The sequence below is a fragment of the Stegostoma tigrinum genome, chromosome 24, assembly GCF_030684315.1.
Source record: "Stegostoma tigrinum isolate sSteTig4 chromosome 24, sSteTig4.hap1, whole genome shotgun sequence".
NCBI lineage: Eukaryota > Metazoa > Chordata > Chondrichthyes > Orectolobiformes > Stegostomatidae > Stegostoma > Stegostoma tigrinum.
This window is the reverse complement of record NC_081377.1, coordinates 26,534,759-26,553,084: the sequence shown is the minus strand read 5'-3', so window position 1 is coordinate 26,553,084 and position 18,326 is coordinate 26,534,759. Positions and strand designations below refer to the sequence as shown.

Sequence of the window (18,326 nt, the reverse complement as noted above, 5' to 3'; positions counted from 1 at the left end):
AGTCAGTGACCAGCTCCTTTGCTTTGCTGCCACTGAGGGAGAGAGTGCTGTCTCCCCACTGTGCTGCGAAGCTACCTATCTCCTTCCTGAACTCTGTCTTGTCATCGTTTGAGGTTTGACCCACTACGGTGGTGTTGTTAGCAAATTTTTAAATGAAGTTCGAGCTAAATTTGGCCACAGTGTCATGAGTGTATAAGGAGTATAGTAAGGGGCTGTAAACAAAACATTGTAGGCTACAAATGTTGGGGATTATTGTGGAGAAGCTCTAATTGCGAATTCTTACTGATTGCTGTCTGCAGGCCAGCAATCTAAGGATCCATTTACAATGGTGGGAGTAGAGTCCTAAGTCTCGGACTTTGGAGATGAGTTTGTTTGGAATCTAGTATGGAAGGCAGAATAATCAATTGATATGAATAATCAATGTTCAGAGGTAGGAGAAGAAGTCAGCAAATTGACATTAATTCAAAGACATTCAGTGCAGACCTGGATGGACTCCTTCTCCATTATATCAATTCTGTGACGCCGTGACACGTTGCTGGACTAGTTATTGGGAAATACCACATGTTCCTATAGCATGATAGAAAAACAAAGCAGCTAGCTTCAATCATGCACACGTGGTACCATTTATCTTTTGTTCTTGTGTGATAGAGTGCCCAGCAGTTACTCCCTGTTAGTGACTGGGTGGGTGAGTAAGAAACTGGTAAATGTGGGTGAGTGAGCAATTGGTTGGTAGGTAGTGGGTAGCTTTGCGGACAGATGAATATTGGGTGAGGGGATGACTAGGAGTGCTGTGGGGTAGCGGAAAACAAACCTACCAGGCTTTCAGATAAACTCCTGGAAATCCTTGGGTAATGTCAAACGGGCAGAGATTTGAACATCCTGACTTTGTGCTTCGAGAAGGCACAAGTTGTTGAAGCAAAGGCCTGTGTGATAATTCTTTTAATAAATTGTAACATTCTGGATCGATTTTGCAATTGCCTGCTCCTAATATATGCAAAATAAAGCCTAAAGGAAACATTTTCTTTTTAGATAAAGAATCCACGATGGAAAATAGTGAAGAGACGGTTAAGTACTTTCAACACAATGGCATCATATTCTGTTCATCGATACACTCAGTTGAGCGACTTGAATGGTTAAAAGATTTCAACATCGATCCAGATATTCCACTCCTCATCGCTTACCCCAAATCTGGTCAGAAACTGTCATGATTTAATATTGTTGTGGCCAGAGTTGTCGAACATCTACTTCAAAATAATGTTTAATATGTATTCACGTCTATTTAATTTTCACTTCTGTTTGTGAGCCACTGCTGTTGGGGTTGAACCCATGAACACAGGTGACCTGTGAGTCTGTGGTAAAAGGACATCCATACTCTTTACATGTCAGTCTCTGATAAAGGCTGAATTCTGTTATGCCTGGGCTTGGGTGGTATGCACAATGCCTCATGTTAAATGGAGTTAAAGAAAATAGCAGAAATCAGTCTCTGCTGATTACACTGGCAGGACCAGTAGTGTCTTTGTTGGCTTACATAACCAATGCTAGTCCATGATGGAAAACATCATGAAAGTGTCATGCAATTATTATAATAAGAGAAAGAAGCTAACAACAGAATTATGGAATGATTTCATCCTAGGAGGCCCGACAAGCCTGTGATAGCTTGCTGCAACAGCAATTCACCAAGTCTCATTCTCTATCTCTTTCCAGTAACCATATGGAACTTTTTAGATAATGGCCCTGTTCTCGTCATGAAATCCTCAAATATGTCATGGTTAATAAAAAAAATGCAAACAAATATAAAGAATCTCTTTAATAGCAAAATTTCCTCGGCATTGGTATCCTTCATGATTGGAGAAACTTAGAGACAAGGCATAGGATTTACAGATGTATTGGCCCAATGTCTTACAGAATGGGCTGATCTGTCCAGTTGCCAGCCGACCCCGCACCCCCCATCCCCCACCCCGCAAGCATGTCATAGCATTTTCCATTCTCTCTGATACTGGATGTCCAAGATGCATGTATAGTATTGCCAACTTCTCTCATCTAAGTACTATGCTCTTGCCCAAACTCCAGGCACTTTGCTGGCTTTATAAATAGAAACCTCAGCCTTCGGCCAGGAACTTATTGCCCCTTGTCACTTTGAAGTCTTGCAGTGATCCGAGGACCTGTCTACCATCTGAAGCTTTAAATGGAGAACTAATAACGATTGCAAGGAAATATCTGCAGTAAAATGTAGTTTAAAAAATGGGCTCCGAGTGATGTTTCTGGAGAAACTACCTCATTGTAGAATGTGATTATGATTTAATGTGGCTTAATATATAGCCATTCCACTTAATTTATGATACTTGGAATATGAACGGAAACCTTAATCTCATCTGATGATGCCAGGAGCTAGTGTTTGTTCAGAATGTAAGTTAGTAAATTTACTTAAACAGGCATTTACTGATGACAGTACATTTTAGCATCAATCCTTAAATACAGTGGTGGAAAGAATTTTAAACAGAGAAACATAGAAGATTGGAGCAGAAGGAGGGAATTCGGCCCTTCAAGGCTGCTCCACCATTCTTCACGAACATGGCTAATCGCTCAACTCAATAGTCTAATCCTGCTTTCTCCCCATAACTTTTGATCCTGTTCACCCTCAGTGATATATCTTGAATACATTCAATGTTTTGACATCAACTACTTCCTGTGGTAATGCATTCCACAGGCTGAAATGCTTCCTCATCTCTGTCCTAAATGGTCTACCCTGAAACCTCATACTCCGACTGATGGTTCTGGCAAACCCACTATTGGAAATGCCCTCCCTGTATCTAATTTGCATTGTGGTGTGAGAATTTTATAAGTCTCTACGATATCCCCACCCTCTCATTCGTCTGAAAATTTGAATAAGACTGACCATTTTGTTCAAGCATTTTGAATATCAGTTGCATTTCAATTATTTCAAAACGTTTGGTGTACTCCTGACAGTCTCAGAACAATGACATTTCCTCATGTATTCTGATTCTCCTGTTTGGAGTGCATGCATATCCCCTGACAGAAAGAATGGAACAGTCTCCCTCGTGAATACAAGAGTTGCTATTTATTTGATGACATTGCTGTTAGTAATAAGCTGACAAATCTTATGATTAAAGTCACAAAGAAATTGCATGATGAACATCCCACACCAAGATAGGGAAGGTGGGGCACCTTTTTACATCTGTTTTTCTATTAATTAATTAATGATTTGTGTCCCCCTCATTCAGGAACTACTTGGATGCAGCAGATCATAAGTCTGATTTTATGTGATGACAATGAGTCCACAAAACAGATGGACCTCTATCTTCGAGCCCCACGGATAGAGAGTGCTCGATTCAAGCTTGAAAGCACAGACTATCAACTATTGTCAACACACTTAAACTACCAAATGGTGCCAAATAGTGTGAAAAACAAAATGCACAAGGTTTGTTTTTAACCAACTTTCAATATAATTGCAATACGATAAGTTCTTCGGTACATTGAAATTGTACTAACCTGTATCTGTATCAAGAGATAATGGGAACAGCAGGCCGAGCAGCATCTCAGGAGCACAAAAGCTGACGTTTCGGGCCTAGACCCTTCATCAGAGAGGGGGATGGGGAGAGGGTGCTGAAATAAGGGGGAGGCGGACCGAAGATGGAAAGAAAAGAAGATAGGAGGAGAGGAGAGTATAGGTGGGGAAGTAGGGAGGGGGTCGGTCAGTCCAGGGAGGATGGACAGGTCAAGGAGGCAGGGGGAGGATAATAGGTAGGAAATGGAGGTGCAGCATGAGGTGGGAGAAGGGGATAGGTGAGAGTAGGAACAGGTTAGGGAGGCGGGGACAATCTGGGCTGGTGGTGGGATGCAGTGGGGAAAGGGGAGATTTTGAAGCTTGTGAAATCCACTGTACCTGGTGTGGCCTCCTCGACATTGGGGAAACCAAGCAGAGCCTTGGGGACCGCTTTGCAGAACACCTCCGCTCGGTTTGCAATAAACAACTGCACCTCCCAGTCGCGAACCATTTTATCTCCCCATCCCAATCATTAGACGACATGTCCATCATGGGCCTCCTGCAGTGCCACAATGATGACACCCGAAGGTTGCAGGAACAGCAACTCATATTCCACTTGGGAACCCTGCAGCCCAATGGTATCAATGTGGATTTCACAAGTTTCAAAATCTCCCCTGCCCCCGCTGCATCCCAACACCAGCCCAGCTTGTCCCCTCCCCACACTGAATCCCAAAACCAGCCCAGCTTGTCCCTGCATCCCTAACCTGTTCTTCCTCTCACCTATCCCCTCCCCCCACCTCAAGCCGCACCTCCATTTCCTACCTACCCAGCTCATCCCGACTCCTTGACCTGTCCATCTTCCCTGGACTGAGCTATCCCCTCCCTACCTCCCCACCTATACTCTCCTCTCCACCTATCTTCTTTTCTCTCCATCTTCGGTCTGCCTCCCCCTCTCTCCCTATTTATTCCAGAACCCTCACCCCATCCCCCTCTCTGATGAAGTGTCGAGGCCTGAAACGTCAGCTTTTGTGCTCCCGAGATGCTGCTTGGCCTGCTGTTTTCATCCAGTTTCACACTTTGTTATCTAGTATCTGTATCAATCTATTTTTCAGATGAAGTTCAAATGTACAGAAAATAAGTTCTAACCATATGGTACCTTTAATTTCTAGCAGCAAATTAGTTATATTTCTTTCAATAATGTGATATATTTTCTTCTCGAGTAAGTAATAACTGAAAACTATTGTGGCTAAATAGAGTCGATCAATGTAGCTCAACCCCTAGTCTCAACATTGTCTATGCTGGGGATATTCCCTCAATGTGACTCACTCAGCTGAAGAGTAGAACTTTATTAGGTTAGCTCTGTACATCTATTTTCCTTAATTTGTGTAAATTAAACGTTGCGCTATTGTTGCAGCATTAACATTTAAGATGCCTTAAAAGAACGCAATCCCCTTGAATGTACTGTTCTTTACTCTCAGACCATCAACTTCTAAGTAGATCAAGAGCCCCGGGTTCAAGTGCCACCTGCTCCAGAGATGTTTAATAATATCCCTGAACAGGTTCATAGGCCAACTTGTAGAGTATGGTTGAATAGTTGGCACTTTCCAATGGTCTCTGGCAATGCTTGTAGACCTTGTAAAGCTCCTCCAGGATCTTGCTTATGAAGTTGCATACCTGATCACTGTGAATCCAACACAGAACTCCAAAACAGACAAACCAATCACACAGTAACATGTTGCAAATAATTTAGGCCTTTGGTCACAGTTGGGAATGGCCTGTGTGAACTTGAAAGCATCCACGAGAATGAGAACCTGCTTGGCCCAGTTAATTGCTGTGGTCAAAGTCTGGAAAATCCGTTGCAAGAGCCACTTGAGGTTCTTTGACAACCAGGGATCCCATGCCAGAGTGAAGCTGATTCCCTGCTTTGACCAAAGTACACCTTTCTCAACTTCATCAATATCCACCAATACCTGCAGCCACCCAGGAAGAGTTACACTGCTGTCTGGTCAGGGCAGTAATTTTACCCGTTGCTTGGTGTCTTGCTTGATCATGAACCACTATCAACTACCACTTGCCAAGTGAGGCTGTCAGGAAGGATGAGCTGCATCACCTCTCTCTCACTGCCATGAACCAGCCTTCAGAAGACTAATTCCTCTTGCCTGACCCTCTTCAGGATCTCAACAGTTTTTGTGCCTGTTTGGACGCCTTCATCAGCTGGCATTAGGTTGGCAGCTGTTGGGCCTTCTTGTCGTGCTGCCGTCTAAGTCGATCAGCTGAAGCTGTCTGAGGGCCGCTTTTGAGACAGATGTCAAAAATGAAACTATTCCTGACTCTACCTCTGTGAACCTGTTTTGGATCTCATTCATAAGTGCATCAAAGGCACTTGCTGAAGCATAATCTGTATGTCAGAGGAAATTGGAGAGAGAATGCTGCTTTTGACTTTTGTTCACTGGTATAGCACCAGCCACCACGCTTTCAGCCGGCCACAAGCTGTTTTCATGCTGCGGGTAGTCTTGCGGTGAATGATATCAGTATTTGTGTGATATCTGCTCAACCTGTACTTGAGGTGAAACTGAATGGTTTCAGTGGTCCATTTGGAATTGTCAGCAATCAGCAGACAGAAAGTCAGAGCCTCCTGAAACACTGGTGTTCCATCTTGTGTAAAATTTTAATTTGCTGCCGGTATGCCCCATGTATCATAGTGCTTTGTCTTCATTCCCTTTTTTCCACTCAGAGGTGAGAAGTTAAAGAGAAGCCATTTGTGGCCCTTGCTAAAATAGACCCTCCTGAACAGCTGACATGCTGATGACAAGGCTGTCAGCTGGAAAATGCAGGTTAAAGTCAAAACAGCCCAAATGACCTCCCAAGGTTTGGAAATCACCTCTCAAAGAGTGATGACCACTCTAAGAACAAGTCTGGTGAGCAAAGCTATTACACTTAAGTGAGGAAGCAATATCATATGAGATAACAAGGTATAGAGCTGGATGAACACAGCAGGTCAAACAGCATCATAGGAACAGGAAAGCTGATGTTTCAGGCCTGCTGTGTTCACCCAGCTCTAGACCTTGTTATCTCAGATTCCCCAGCATCTGCAGTTCCTACTACCTATGAAGCAATATCATATATCAGTACTTAAAGCCTTTCTTGCCTATCAATTGCTCAGCCGTGTTATTTCCCATTGTCTTACCTGAGACTTTCCAGGTGGTCCACGAAAACTGTGCACACGGAGCTAAAGACCAAATCTAGGATTAGTACTCCATTTAATTGGATATTAACATATTAAAATATCATACCTGCTTGATTCTTAGCCACATTAACAAAGATGTTTTGGATAAATGCACAGGTCTACAAGTTTTTGCATGTTTCTTGACATACCACAGACTTCTGTTCTTCTTAATATGCAGTCTGCACAAACAATCATCTATATTACGTGGGTAATATTTTCTCCAATGACTTGGCATGCAGTTCGCTTTCAAATCTATCAAATTTACTGATAAAACAAAATGATCTGGTCGAAAATCCTGCCTGACAGGCCATGAAATATCACAAAGACTTTAACTGGTTCAAGAATACATCTCAGAAATCATCTAATAAATTGGACAAGGGATTTGAAGAAGCAGATAAATGCTGTAAAGTTGACAATACTTTTGGTAGAGTACTACTTTAAGAGGGAAGAGTAGAGATACTATTTTTAGACAGGAAAAAATGTTCTTTTTACACGTTTAACTTAGAAATGAATGTTATATCGTGAAATAACTGGAGGAGGTAAATTTCAAAAGTTATTTTCAACGAAATTGGGAATAGAATAAGCAGTCACAAGTTTAAAATACAGATGATAAATTTAGGACTGATCATTAGGAAATGTTTTTCACACACAGTCACTATACAGGAAACAGGACTGGCAATCATTTGTTTGCCGTGTGTCTCTTTCTGGCTGAAAGAATTAAAATGTCCTTCTCAATCCATATGTTATGATCTTGGAAATGGGTTCAGTGTCACTTCTGTACTTTCAAAGGCCTATTATCCTCGACACAAAACAATCATTCTACAATGAAGGGTATTATTTATACATTCTGTCAAGAGACAAATAAGATGTGAAAAAGTATAGAAGAATTTAATCAAAACAACAGGAACGAAATAAGCAAGGAGAAAACAACTGCACTAAACCTAATGAAAAGTTGAAAGAGATAATGGGAACTGCGGATGCTGGAGAATCCAAGATAATAAAGTGTGAAGCTGGATGAACACAGCAGGCCAAGCAGCATCTCAGGAGCACAAAAGCTGACTTTTTGGGCCGAGACCCTTCATCAGAGAGGGGGATGGGGAGAGGGTTCTGGAATAAATAGGGAGAGAGGGGGAGGCGGACCGAAGATGGAGAGAAAAGAAGATAGGTGGAGAGGAGGGTACAGGTGGGGAGGAAGGGAGGGGATAGGTCAGTCCAGGGAAGACGGACAGGTCAACGAGGCAGGATGAGGTTAGTCGGTAGGAAATGGAGGTGCGGCTTGAGGTGGGAGGAAAGGATAGGTGAGATGAAGAACAGGTTAGGGAGGCGAGGACAAGCTGGGCTGGTTTTGAGATGCAGTGGGGGGAGGGGAGATTTTAAAGCTTGTGAAGTCCACATTAATACCATTGGGCAGCAGGGTTCCCAAGCCGAATATGAGTTGCTGTTCCTGCAACCTTCGGGTGGCACCATTGTGGCACTGCAGGAGGCCCATGAATGACATGTCTTGTAAGGAATGGGAGGAGGAGTTAAAATGGTTCACGACTGGGAGGTGCAGTTGTTTATTGCGAACCGAGCGGAGGTGTTCCGCAAAGCGGTCCCCAAGCCTCCGCTAGGTTTCCCAAAATGTAGAGGAAGCCACACCGGGTACAGTGGATACAGTAAACCACGTTGGCAGTTGTGCAGGTGAACATGTGCTTAATATGGAATGTCATCTTGGGGCCTGGGATAGGGGTGAGGGAGGAGGTCTGGGGGCAAGTGTAGCACTTCCTGCGGTTGCAGGGGAAGGTGCCGGGTGTGGTGGGTTTGGAGGGTAGTGTGGAGCGGACAAGGGAGTCACGGAGAGAGTGGTCTCTCCGGAAGGCAGATGTCTTGGGTGGTGGGGTCGCGTTGAAGATGGCCGAATTGTCGGAGGATGATGCGTTGTATCCGGAGGTTAGTGGGGTGGTATGTGAGAACTTGGGGCGGTTGTGGTGGGGGCGGGGTGTGAAGAATGTGTTGTGGGAAATGCGGGAGACATGTTCTCAAACACTGCGGGGAGAAAGTTGCGGTCCTTGAAGAACGTGGACACCTGGGATGTCCACCACATGTCAACGAATACCAGTCACGTTTGGACATACAGCAGTTTTTCCGCCGCCTTCGCCTCCACGCTTACTTCTTTAACCGGGAGTCTAATCCTCCCTCCACTGACCCCTTCACCCGCCTCCAACACAAGCCCTCCTCCTGGGCACCACCTTCAGGCCTCCTACCCTCCCTTGACCTCTTCATCTACAACTGCCATCGTGACATTAACCGCCTCAACCTCTCCACCTCTCTCACCCACTCCAACCTCTCCCTAGCAGAACGCGCAGCCCTCTGCTCCCTCCGCTCCAACCCCAACCTCACCATCAAACCCGCTGACAAGGGAGGCACAGTGGTCGTATGGCGCACTGACCTCTGCATCGCTAAGGCCAAACGCCAACTCTCTGACACCTCCTCCTACCGCCCCCTTCATCATGACCCTACCACCGAGCACCAAACCATTATCTCCAAAACCATCTATGACCTCATCACCTCAGGGGACCTCCCACCCACACCCTCCAACTTTATTGTTCCCCAACCCCGCATGGCCCGTTTCTATCTCCTTCCCAAAATCCACAAGCCTGCCTGCACTGGTCGACCTATTGTCTCTGCCAGCTCCAGGCCCACCGAACTCATCTCCACCTATCTGGACTCCATTTTCTCCCCTTTGGTCCTGGAACTCCCCACCTACGTCTGTGACACCACCCACGCCCTCCACCTCCTCCAGAACTTCCAATTCCCTGGCCCCCAACACCTCATTTTTACCATGGACATCCAGTCCCTATACGCCTGTATTCCTCATGCAGATGGCCTCAAGACCCTCCGCTTCTTCCTGTCCCATAGGCCCGACCACACCCCCTCCACTGACACCCTCATCCGCCTAGACAAACTTGTCCTCACCCTCAACAACTTCTCTTTCAATTCCTCCCACTTCTCACAGACAAAGGGGGTGGCCATGGGTACCCGCATGGGCCCAAGCTATGCCTGCCTCTTTGTAGGTTACGTGGAACAGTCCCTCTTCCGCACCTACACAGGCCCCAAACCCCACCTCTTCCTCCGTTACATTGATGACTGTATCGGCACCACCTCTTGCTCCCCAGAGGAGCTTGAACAGTTCATCCACTTCACCAACACCTTTCAACCCAACCACAAGTTCACCTGGGCCATCACCAACACATCCCTCACCTTCCTGGGCCTCTCAGTCTCCATCTCAGGTAACCAGCTAGAAACTGATGTCCATTTCAAGCCCACTGACTCCCACCGCTACCTCGAATACACCTCCTCCCACTCAACCTCCTGCAAAAATTCCATCCCCTATTCCCAATTCCTCCACCTCCACCGCATCTGCTCCCAGGATGAGGCATTCCACTCCCGCACATCCCAGATGTCCACGTTCTTCAAGGACCGCAACTTTCCCCCTGCCGTGGTCGAGAATGCCCTTGATCACGTCTCCCATATTTCCCACAACACATCCCTCAGACCCCGCCCCCACCACAGCCTCCCCAAGAGGATCCCCCTCGTTCTCACATACGACCCCACCAAACTCTGGATACAATGCATCATCCTCCGACACTTCCGCCATCTACAATCGACCCCACCACCCAAAACATTTTTCCATCCCCACCCTTGTCTGCCTTCCGGAGAGACCACTCTCTCCGTGACTCCCTTTACCGCTCCACACTCCTGTCCAAACCCACCACACCCGGCACCTTCCGCTCCAACCGCAGGAAGTGCTACACTTGCCCCCATAGCTCCTCCCTCACCCCCATCCCAGGCCCCAAGATGACTTTCCATATTAAGCAAATGTTCACCTGCACATCTGCCAATGTGGTATATTGTATCCATTGTACCCTGTGTGGCTTCCTCTACATTGGGGAAACCAAGCGGAGGCTTGGGGACCGCTTTGCAGAACACCTCCGCTCGGTTCGCAATAAACAACTGCACCACCCAGTCACGAACCATTTTAAGTCCACCTCCCATTCCTTCCACGACATGTCCATCATGGGCCTCGTGTAGTGCCACAATGATGCCACCCGAAGGTTGCAGGAACAGCAACTCATATTCCACTTTAGAACCCTGCAACCCAATGGTATTAATGTGGACTTCACAAGCTTCAAAATCTCCCCTTCCCAACTGCATCCCAAAACCAGCCCAGCTCGTCCCCTCCACCCACTGCATCCCAAAATCAGCCCAGCTTGACCCACCTCCCTAACCTGTTCTTCATCTCACCTAAAGCCGCACCTCCATTTCCTCCCTACGAACCTCATCCTGCCTCCTTGACCTGTCCGTCTTCCCTGGACTGACCTATCCCCTCCCTACCTCCCCACCAGTACCCTCCTCTCCATCTGTCTTATTTTCTCTCCATCTTCGGTCCGCCTCCCCCTCTCTCCCTATTTATTCCAGAACGCTCACCCCATCCCCCTCTCTGATGAAGGGTCTAGGCCCGAAACATCAGCTTTTGTGCTCCTGTGATGCTGCTTGGCCTGCTGTGTTCATCCAGCCTTACACTTTGTTATAGAAGTTGAAAGACCTGTGGATGCTGTAAATCAGAAACAAAAACACAAATTGCTGGGAAAGCTTGGCAGGTCTGGCAGCATTTGTAGAGAGAAATCAAAGTTAATACTTTGAGTCCAGTTCTGAGGAAGGGACACTCAACCCGAAATGTTAACTGTATTTCCCTTTCCCTGCTGAGTTTTTCCAGCAATTTCTGTTCAGGCACTAAAGCGAATGATTTGTGTGAATTATTGCCCTGTAGAGAAAACAACTGAATGAGCAGCAGCTGATAACTGATTTGGCTGTTCCTGTATTTGTTTCCAAATCCAGATTATTTATGTTGCCAGAAATCCCAAGGATGTGATTGTGTCATCATACCACTTTCACAAATATAGCCGTTTCTTGGAGGCACCGAAGGATTTTCAGGAATTTTTGGAGCAATTTGTTGAAGGAAATGGTATTTTTTCTCCCTAAAGTTTTACTTGATTCATATTAAATGTATCATGCTATTACTTTGTTTTAATTCATTTAAGAATCCTCAGGCTTGAAATTCAGCTCCAGAAGCTGAAACCTTCAAAGTGATGAAAGCAGCACTTTTAGCTACTTTTGATGAGGCCACACTCATCTCTATATACAGGAATTAACATGTGTGCATGCAGAGAGACCTCCCAGCTTGTCCTATCATGACATCAAACAGCTATTCCAGCCTTCCACTTCATATTTGTTGAATTGGTCCATTTTCCAGAAAGTTCAGCATAGCTTTAAACGGTCAGCCAACAACAGCTGATGAGGATGGCTTGGGCAGGGGAATATGTAGGCTGACAAAGCAAAATGATATGTTGGGATTGCAGGGAAATTATTGTGGCAATAATACTCAGAGTTGGACAGAGTGTACAAGCATATTTAGAAAAGCAACGAGGGTCAAAGAGGATAGAAATGGCAAAATGTCAAAATTACTGGTTGTTTCCTGAAATGTACATATATTTTGAAGAAAATAAATGAATTAATGCCACAAATAGATGTTAATGTGTATGATCTAATAATAATTAGAGAGACATGGATGCATGGAGATCAAAGCTAGAAACTGGATATTCAGTGGTACATGACAATTGAAAAGTCAGACAGGAAGGGAGGATGGTGAGGTACCTTTGATTGTAGACAAATGATAAGTGTAGCAACAGGAAATTATCTAGGATTGGATGGTACAGAATATACATGGATGGAAGTAGGAAGTAACAACAGAAAGAAGACACTGGTGGTAGTTGTCTGTAGGCCTTCTAACACGAGGTATTCTACAGGACAGAGTTAATCAGGAAATAATGAGGGCATGTAAAAGAGGCAGGACATTAACCATGGTACCTTTAAATTTGGGCACAGTGGACTGGAGTGCACTGGGAAAGTAGTTTAGCAGAAAAGGTAAGTGATGAAGAATGGCAGACACTTTAAAAAATACTCATGACTCACAGCAAAAACATATTCCAATGAGGAAGAAGAATCCTAGGAAGGGGATAAATGAACCATGGTTCAATTGAAAGCAAAAAGAAACATACAATGTGGCAATAGTGATAACAAAGTGTAGAGCTGGACGAACACAGCAGGCCAAGCAGTATCAGAGGAGATGGAAGGCTGATATTTTGGGCCTCGTCCCTTCTTCACAATGTAGCAATGTTTAGTAGTGAACTACAGCATTAGGAAAGTTTTAAAAGTCAACAAAGACCAAACAATAATTGAGGGAGAAAATGAACTGAAGGCAAACTAGCAAGTACTATAAAATTAAATAAAAAGAGCTTCTCGAAATATATAAAAAAGGAAGAGAGAGCCCAAAATGACCATAAGCCCTTTTCGCGAACAAGACTGGCAAAGTAAGAACAGGGAACAAAGAAAAGGGTCAGCAGTTGAATAATACTTTGTGTCAATCTTTATAATAAAAAGCACAAATAGCATTCCCAAAATGTGAAATAGTCAAAGTGCTAAAAGACAGGAGCAAATAACAAAGAATAACTATCATTAGATTAAAAGGTATGAAGTAAATCAATGGTCCTAAAGGTTGATTACTCTCTTGGACCTGATGGGTCCAAGGATATTAAAGGAAGTAGCGACAGAGATAGTGGACACACTGATAGGAGTTGTTCAGGAATCTTTAGAAAACTGCCACTGCAAACACTTCAAAAAGGGAAGGAGAGAGAAAAAAAGCCAAAACAGGCAACTATATGCCAGTTGGCTTAACACCTGTTTCCTCTTGGGCACTTCACCATCTCTGGGACTCAGTAGTGAGTTCCATAACGTCAAATTACAGCCTCTGCCCTCCATTCTTCTTCCATCCCTCTGCTGGCAATGTCTGAGTATTGTTGACTGCTCTCAGCAGAGCGGATCTATTTTCTCCTCCTCAAACATTCATTTATGCCTAATTTATCACTCTACTTCACTTTACCATCACTATCAGACTTTGTGTTTTGATCATGGCAGCCTCACAATCTGACCTATCCACTCCTGCTCCCCTTCTGCCAACAACCTTACAACCACAGTTTTCCAGGTCCTTTCAGTTCTGAAAAAGAGTAATATTGGTCTCGAATTACCTCAGTTTCTCTTGCTACAGATGCTGCCAGACCTGCTCAGTTCCTCCAGCACGTAGTTTTTGTTTCAAATTTCTAATATCTGTAGTATTTTGCTTTTATTTGATAGCTTCACATGTCATTAAGCAAATGTTAAAGTATTTTGTGTAATTGGGGAGAATTTAGGAATCCATGATATATTCAAGTAGAGTCAGCATGGCTCCATGAAAGGGAAATGAAGCCGAACAAATTTATTAGAGTACGTTCTGGAGGTAACAAGCAGGATTGATAAAAGGGAACCAGGAGATCTGATAGTTTTGGGATTCCAAAAGGCATTCAATAAGGTAGAGCACATAAGGCCATATAATAAGAGCCCATGGTATTGGAGTTAGTACATCAGCATGAACAGAGGATTGGCAAAAAAATACAGCAATTTAAGCATTTATAGGAATGGTAACTTGTGAAAAGTTGAGTGGCACAGTGATCAGTACATGCCACAATGATTTACAATGTGTATTAATGACTTGGAATGATAGAAGTGAATGCACTATAAGCATGTTTGTGGATGACTCACTGTATTTACTCATTTTTGAAGTGTTTTTTGGATCTTGGTTTGAACATATCAAAGGCTGGTACGGTCATAAAGATGAACTCAACATCTTGTTTGTGGCTTATGAGGATATGATAAAAGTAAGTGATATTTGTTTATAAATACTGTTATAAATGTAACTAAAGATGATGAATGAATCATCAGCTACATGTAGCTGAAACAATTACAGCAAGGATAATGTCATTAAGTCTTCTGTGTCCAGGTTTTATATAAATTAGAATGTTTACTTTGAAGAACATGCTGAAAAATTCTGAATATGTAAATTGAACGGGAAATTCTGTTCCAAACAGGCAATAACTGCTGGCCCAACTCGAACCAGCACCCACAACCCATTAATGAATGAATCAAAAAAGCCAAGATGGCTACCATTTTGGGAAAAGTACAAACTACTTCAAACTATACCACTAGAAGTGAGATTTGGCAGCATGTTTTGTGGACAGTGCCATTGGTTAAACTACAACCAAGGAGGAAATCAGCAAACCTTTCCATAGGGTTAGAAATATACAGCAAATGAGAAAGCGTACAATGGCCAGTTAATGTTAATACATGGGCCATGCTTCATGGGACATTGGCATCAATACTGGGGAAATTGAGCATTGTACTACTGGGATGATCTATACTTCAATCTTGCTTGGGCCAACCTTCCAGTGAGCCATGCAAGTCGAGAAGTAGAGAAGATATGGTACAAAATAATGAGGGCAAAGAATCATAATAATGAAGATGGGATTAATCAAAGAGTAGAGACATGGCAAGAGAGAAAAATATTTATTTAGGAAATGATAAATCACGAAATATAAGGAAGTGATCAACTCAAGTTAATTACAACATCAGAGAAGTAGTACTTTGCAAATTGCTGGACAAGCGTCTGGGTCTTGATGGATTTCTTTTTAGCTCTGAAAATAAGTGACACCCTAATAGAATTCCTAAAGTGTGGAAACAGGCCCTTCGGCCCAACAAGTCCACACAAACTGTCAGAGCATCCCATCCAGACCTCATCCCCTGAAAACGCACCTAATCCACACATCCCTGAACACTACAGGCAATTCGCCTGCATACCTTGGGACTATGAGAGGAAACCGGAGCACCAGAAGGAAACGCATGCAGACATGGGGAGAATATGCAAACTCCACACAGACAGTTGCCCAAGGTTAAAATTGAAGCCAGGTCATGCCAAGCCATGTGAAGTTGCAATGCTAACCACTGAACCACCATGCCACCCCGGAGAAGACAAATTGTTAGAAGCTATTCTCTTGTGTATACCGAATAACCGCAGAGCAGCATGGTGGCTCAGTGGTTAGCACTGCTCCCTCACAGTTTGATTCTCAGTCTCAGGCGATTGTCTGTGTGGAGTTTGCACATTCTCCCCGTGTCTGAGTGCATTTTTTCTGGATGCTCTGGTTTCCTCCCATAATCTGAAGATATGCAGGTTAGGTGGATTGGCCATGCTAAATTGCTCACAGGGATGTGTAGATTAGGGAAGTTAGAGGGGGATCGGTTGGGTGGGATGCTCTGAGGTGCAGTGTGGATTTGTTGGGTGAAGGGTCTGTTTCCAAACAGTAGGGATTCTATTCTATGATTCTAAACTGTCTGGACCGTGGCTCCTGGCAGGCTCACCCAATTACAGTCAAGGGGGAGGTTCCAGTCAAAGCATGAAGACTTCAACGATAGAGCAGGTGGCGGATGGTAGCTGAATTTAAATTAGAGCAATACAATGGTTGTGAAGGTGAATGAAGACCGTAACAGAGAAGGGCTCCCATGGTCTCCATGTCACTGGGCTTCGACCCCTGTCTGTCAGGGTCCTTGTGGTAGCTGTCTGTATATCATCTCCCCCACATTAAAAGGCATCATGCACAGGCGTCCTACCACGAGGTACCAGTCCCAGACAAAACTCCCATGTGACCAGCCAATGGCGGTGGGAGCAGAACTGTGGTACAAAGAAGTCCCAAGTCACAAACTGATACATGAGGCAATGGGTGTCAGATTCATTCATCTTGCTCCTGGTTGAGGCGCTTACAGCATCTTGGCAGCTGCCCCCACAACGGAGCAGCCGTGTTTAGGATCCACGCTGCTCACCCCTGCAGAGCCTGGATGCTGCTGACCTGCTGTGCTTTTCCAACTCCACATTTTTTGATACCATCTGAGCTGTGCCAGTGGAGTCCATGCCCATCTCAGAAGAAAGATGTTTGAAGGCACGCTCAGACAAAGCCAAAGCCCTTCCCACACGGCTATATTGAGTGGAAATGCAAATTACCTACAGTAGGCATCCTAAAGCATTGGAACAACACCAGCAGCTATGAATAAATACATTATAGCAGGGCAAATAGAGAAATTCAAAACAATCAGGAGGAGTGAATAGTGTTATTTGGTTATTAATTGATTTACTGGAGTTCTTTGAAGAAGTAATGTATGCTGTGAATAAACAGGAATCAGTGGACATACTTTTTGTAGATTTCCTGAAGGGAGTTGGTAAAGTGCCACATTAAATACTATTGCAGAAAATTAAAGCTCACAGTTTAAGAGGCAATATACTGGCCTAGATATAGGTTGGTAGTTCACAAGAAACAAAGTAGCGAGGCTACATTGGACTGCACCTCGTCTCACCCACCTTCCGGCAAGAATGCGATCCCCTACTCCCAATTCCTCTGCATCTGCCATGACAGCTCCCAAGATGTGCTGTTCCACTTCCAAATATGCCAGCTGTCCTCCTACTTCAAGGACAGTAATATCTCTTTTCTGGTGATTGAAAATGTGCTCAACTGCATCTCTTGCATTTCCTGCACTTTTGCACTCACACGCCCAACAAAAATAAAGACAGAACCCCCCATTGTCCTCACATATCACCCTACTTACCTCTGCATCCAAAGTATCATTCTCCGTCACTTCTGCCTCCTACAATCTGACCCCACAACAAAGAGAAATTTCCCTCCTCATCCTTTCCTGCTTTTCGTAGAGACTGCTCCCTCTGTGACTCCCTTGTCCACTCAACACTCTCCACTGACCTCACCAACCCTGGCACTTTCCCTGCAATCGCAGGACGTGCTACACCTGCCCCTACACCACCCTGACACTTCCATTCAAAGCGCAAACAAGCCTTCCATAACAGACAGAGGTTCACCTGCACATCCACACATACCTGGTCTCCTGCATCTGCTGTTCCCAATGTGGCCTCCTCTACTTCTTGAGACCAAACGTAGACTTGGAGACCGTTTTGTAAAGCATCTGCACTTTGTTCGTGACAAGCGACAACACATTCCGGTTGCCAACCATTTAAATCCCTCTCCCGCTCTCTGTGTGACCTGTCCATCTTGGTTCTCCTCCAGTGTCACAATGATACCACCTGCAAACTGGAGGACCAACACCTCATTTTCCACCTCGGGAGCCTACAGCCTGATGGCCTAAACTTGGATTTCACCAGTTTTGAAATCTCCCCATCCCCGGCCTCAACCTATGTCCAACCCTCCCTCACCTCCTTGACCTGACGCAACTGTCCATCTTCTCTCCCATCTATCTGCCCCTCCCATCCCACTGATCAATCCCAACCACTCCCTGCCTGCACTCACCTATCACAATCCCACTTATCTTCCCCAGTCCCACCCCTCCTCTGTCTATTTATTTCCCAGCTCCCTTTCCCCTCCTCATTTCTGAAACGTGAACTTTCCTGCTCCTCTGATACTGCCTGGCCTGATGTGCTCCTCCAGCTCCACCGTGTATTATCAGTAACTCCAGTATCTGCAGTTCTTGCTCTCTCTGAATGAGGTTCTGTTTCATTTCTACAGGACATTATAGAGACCATTCTGTACAATATTGGTCTCCTCATTAAAGGAATACATTGGAAACAGTTCAAAGAAGGTTTGCTAGATCAATGCCTGGAATTTGTTTGTTCTC

At 44.6% G+C, this 18,326-nt stretch overlaps 1 protein-coding gene across 4 annotated transcripts in view; it reads left to right on the top strand.

Moving 5' to 3' along the window:
* The window catches only part of LOC132205990 (amine sulfotransferase-like), a 31,950-nt gene that overhangs the window by 6,414 nt on the left and 7,210 nt on the right, over positions 1-18,326 (top strand). For all 4 annotated transcript variants that reach the window (XM_059654299.1, XM_059654301.1, XM_059654302.1 and 1 more), the window contains exons 2-5: positions 1,030-1,191; positions 3,243-3,439; positions 11,610-11,736; positions 14,427-14,521. In XM_059654299.1, coding sequence (XP_059510282.1) covers positions 1,030-1,191; positions 3,243-3,439; positions 11,610-11,736; positions 14,427-14,521 — 581 coding nt within the window. The remainder of the gene's footprint in view (positions 1-1,029; positions 1,192-3,242; positions 3,440-11,609; positions 11,737-14,426; positions 14,522-18,326) is intronic.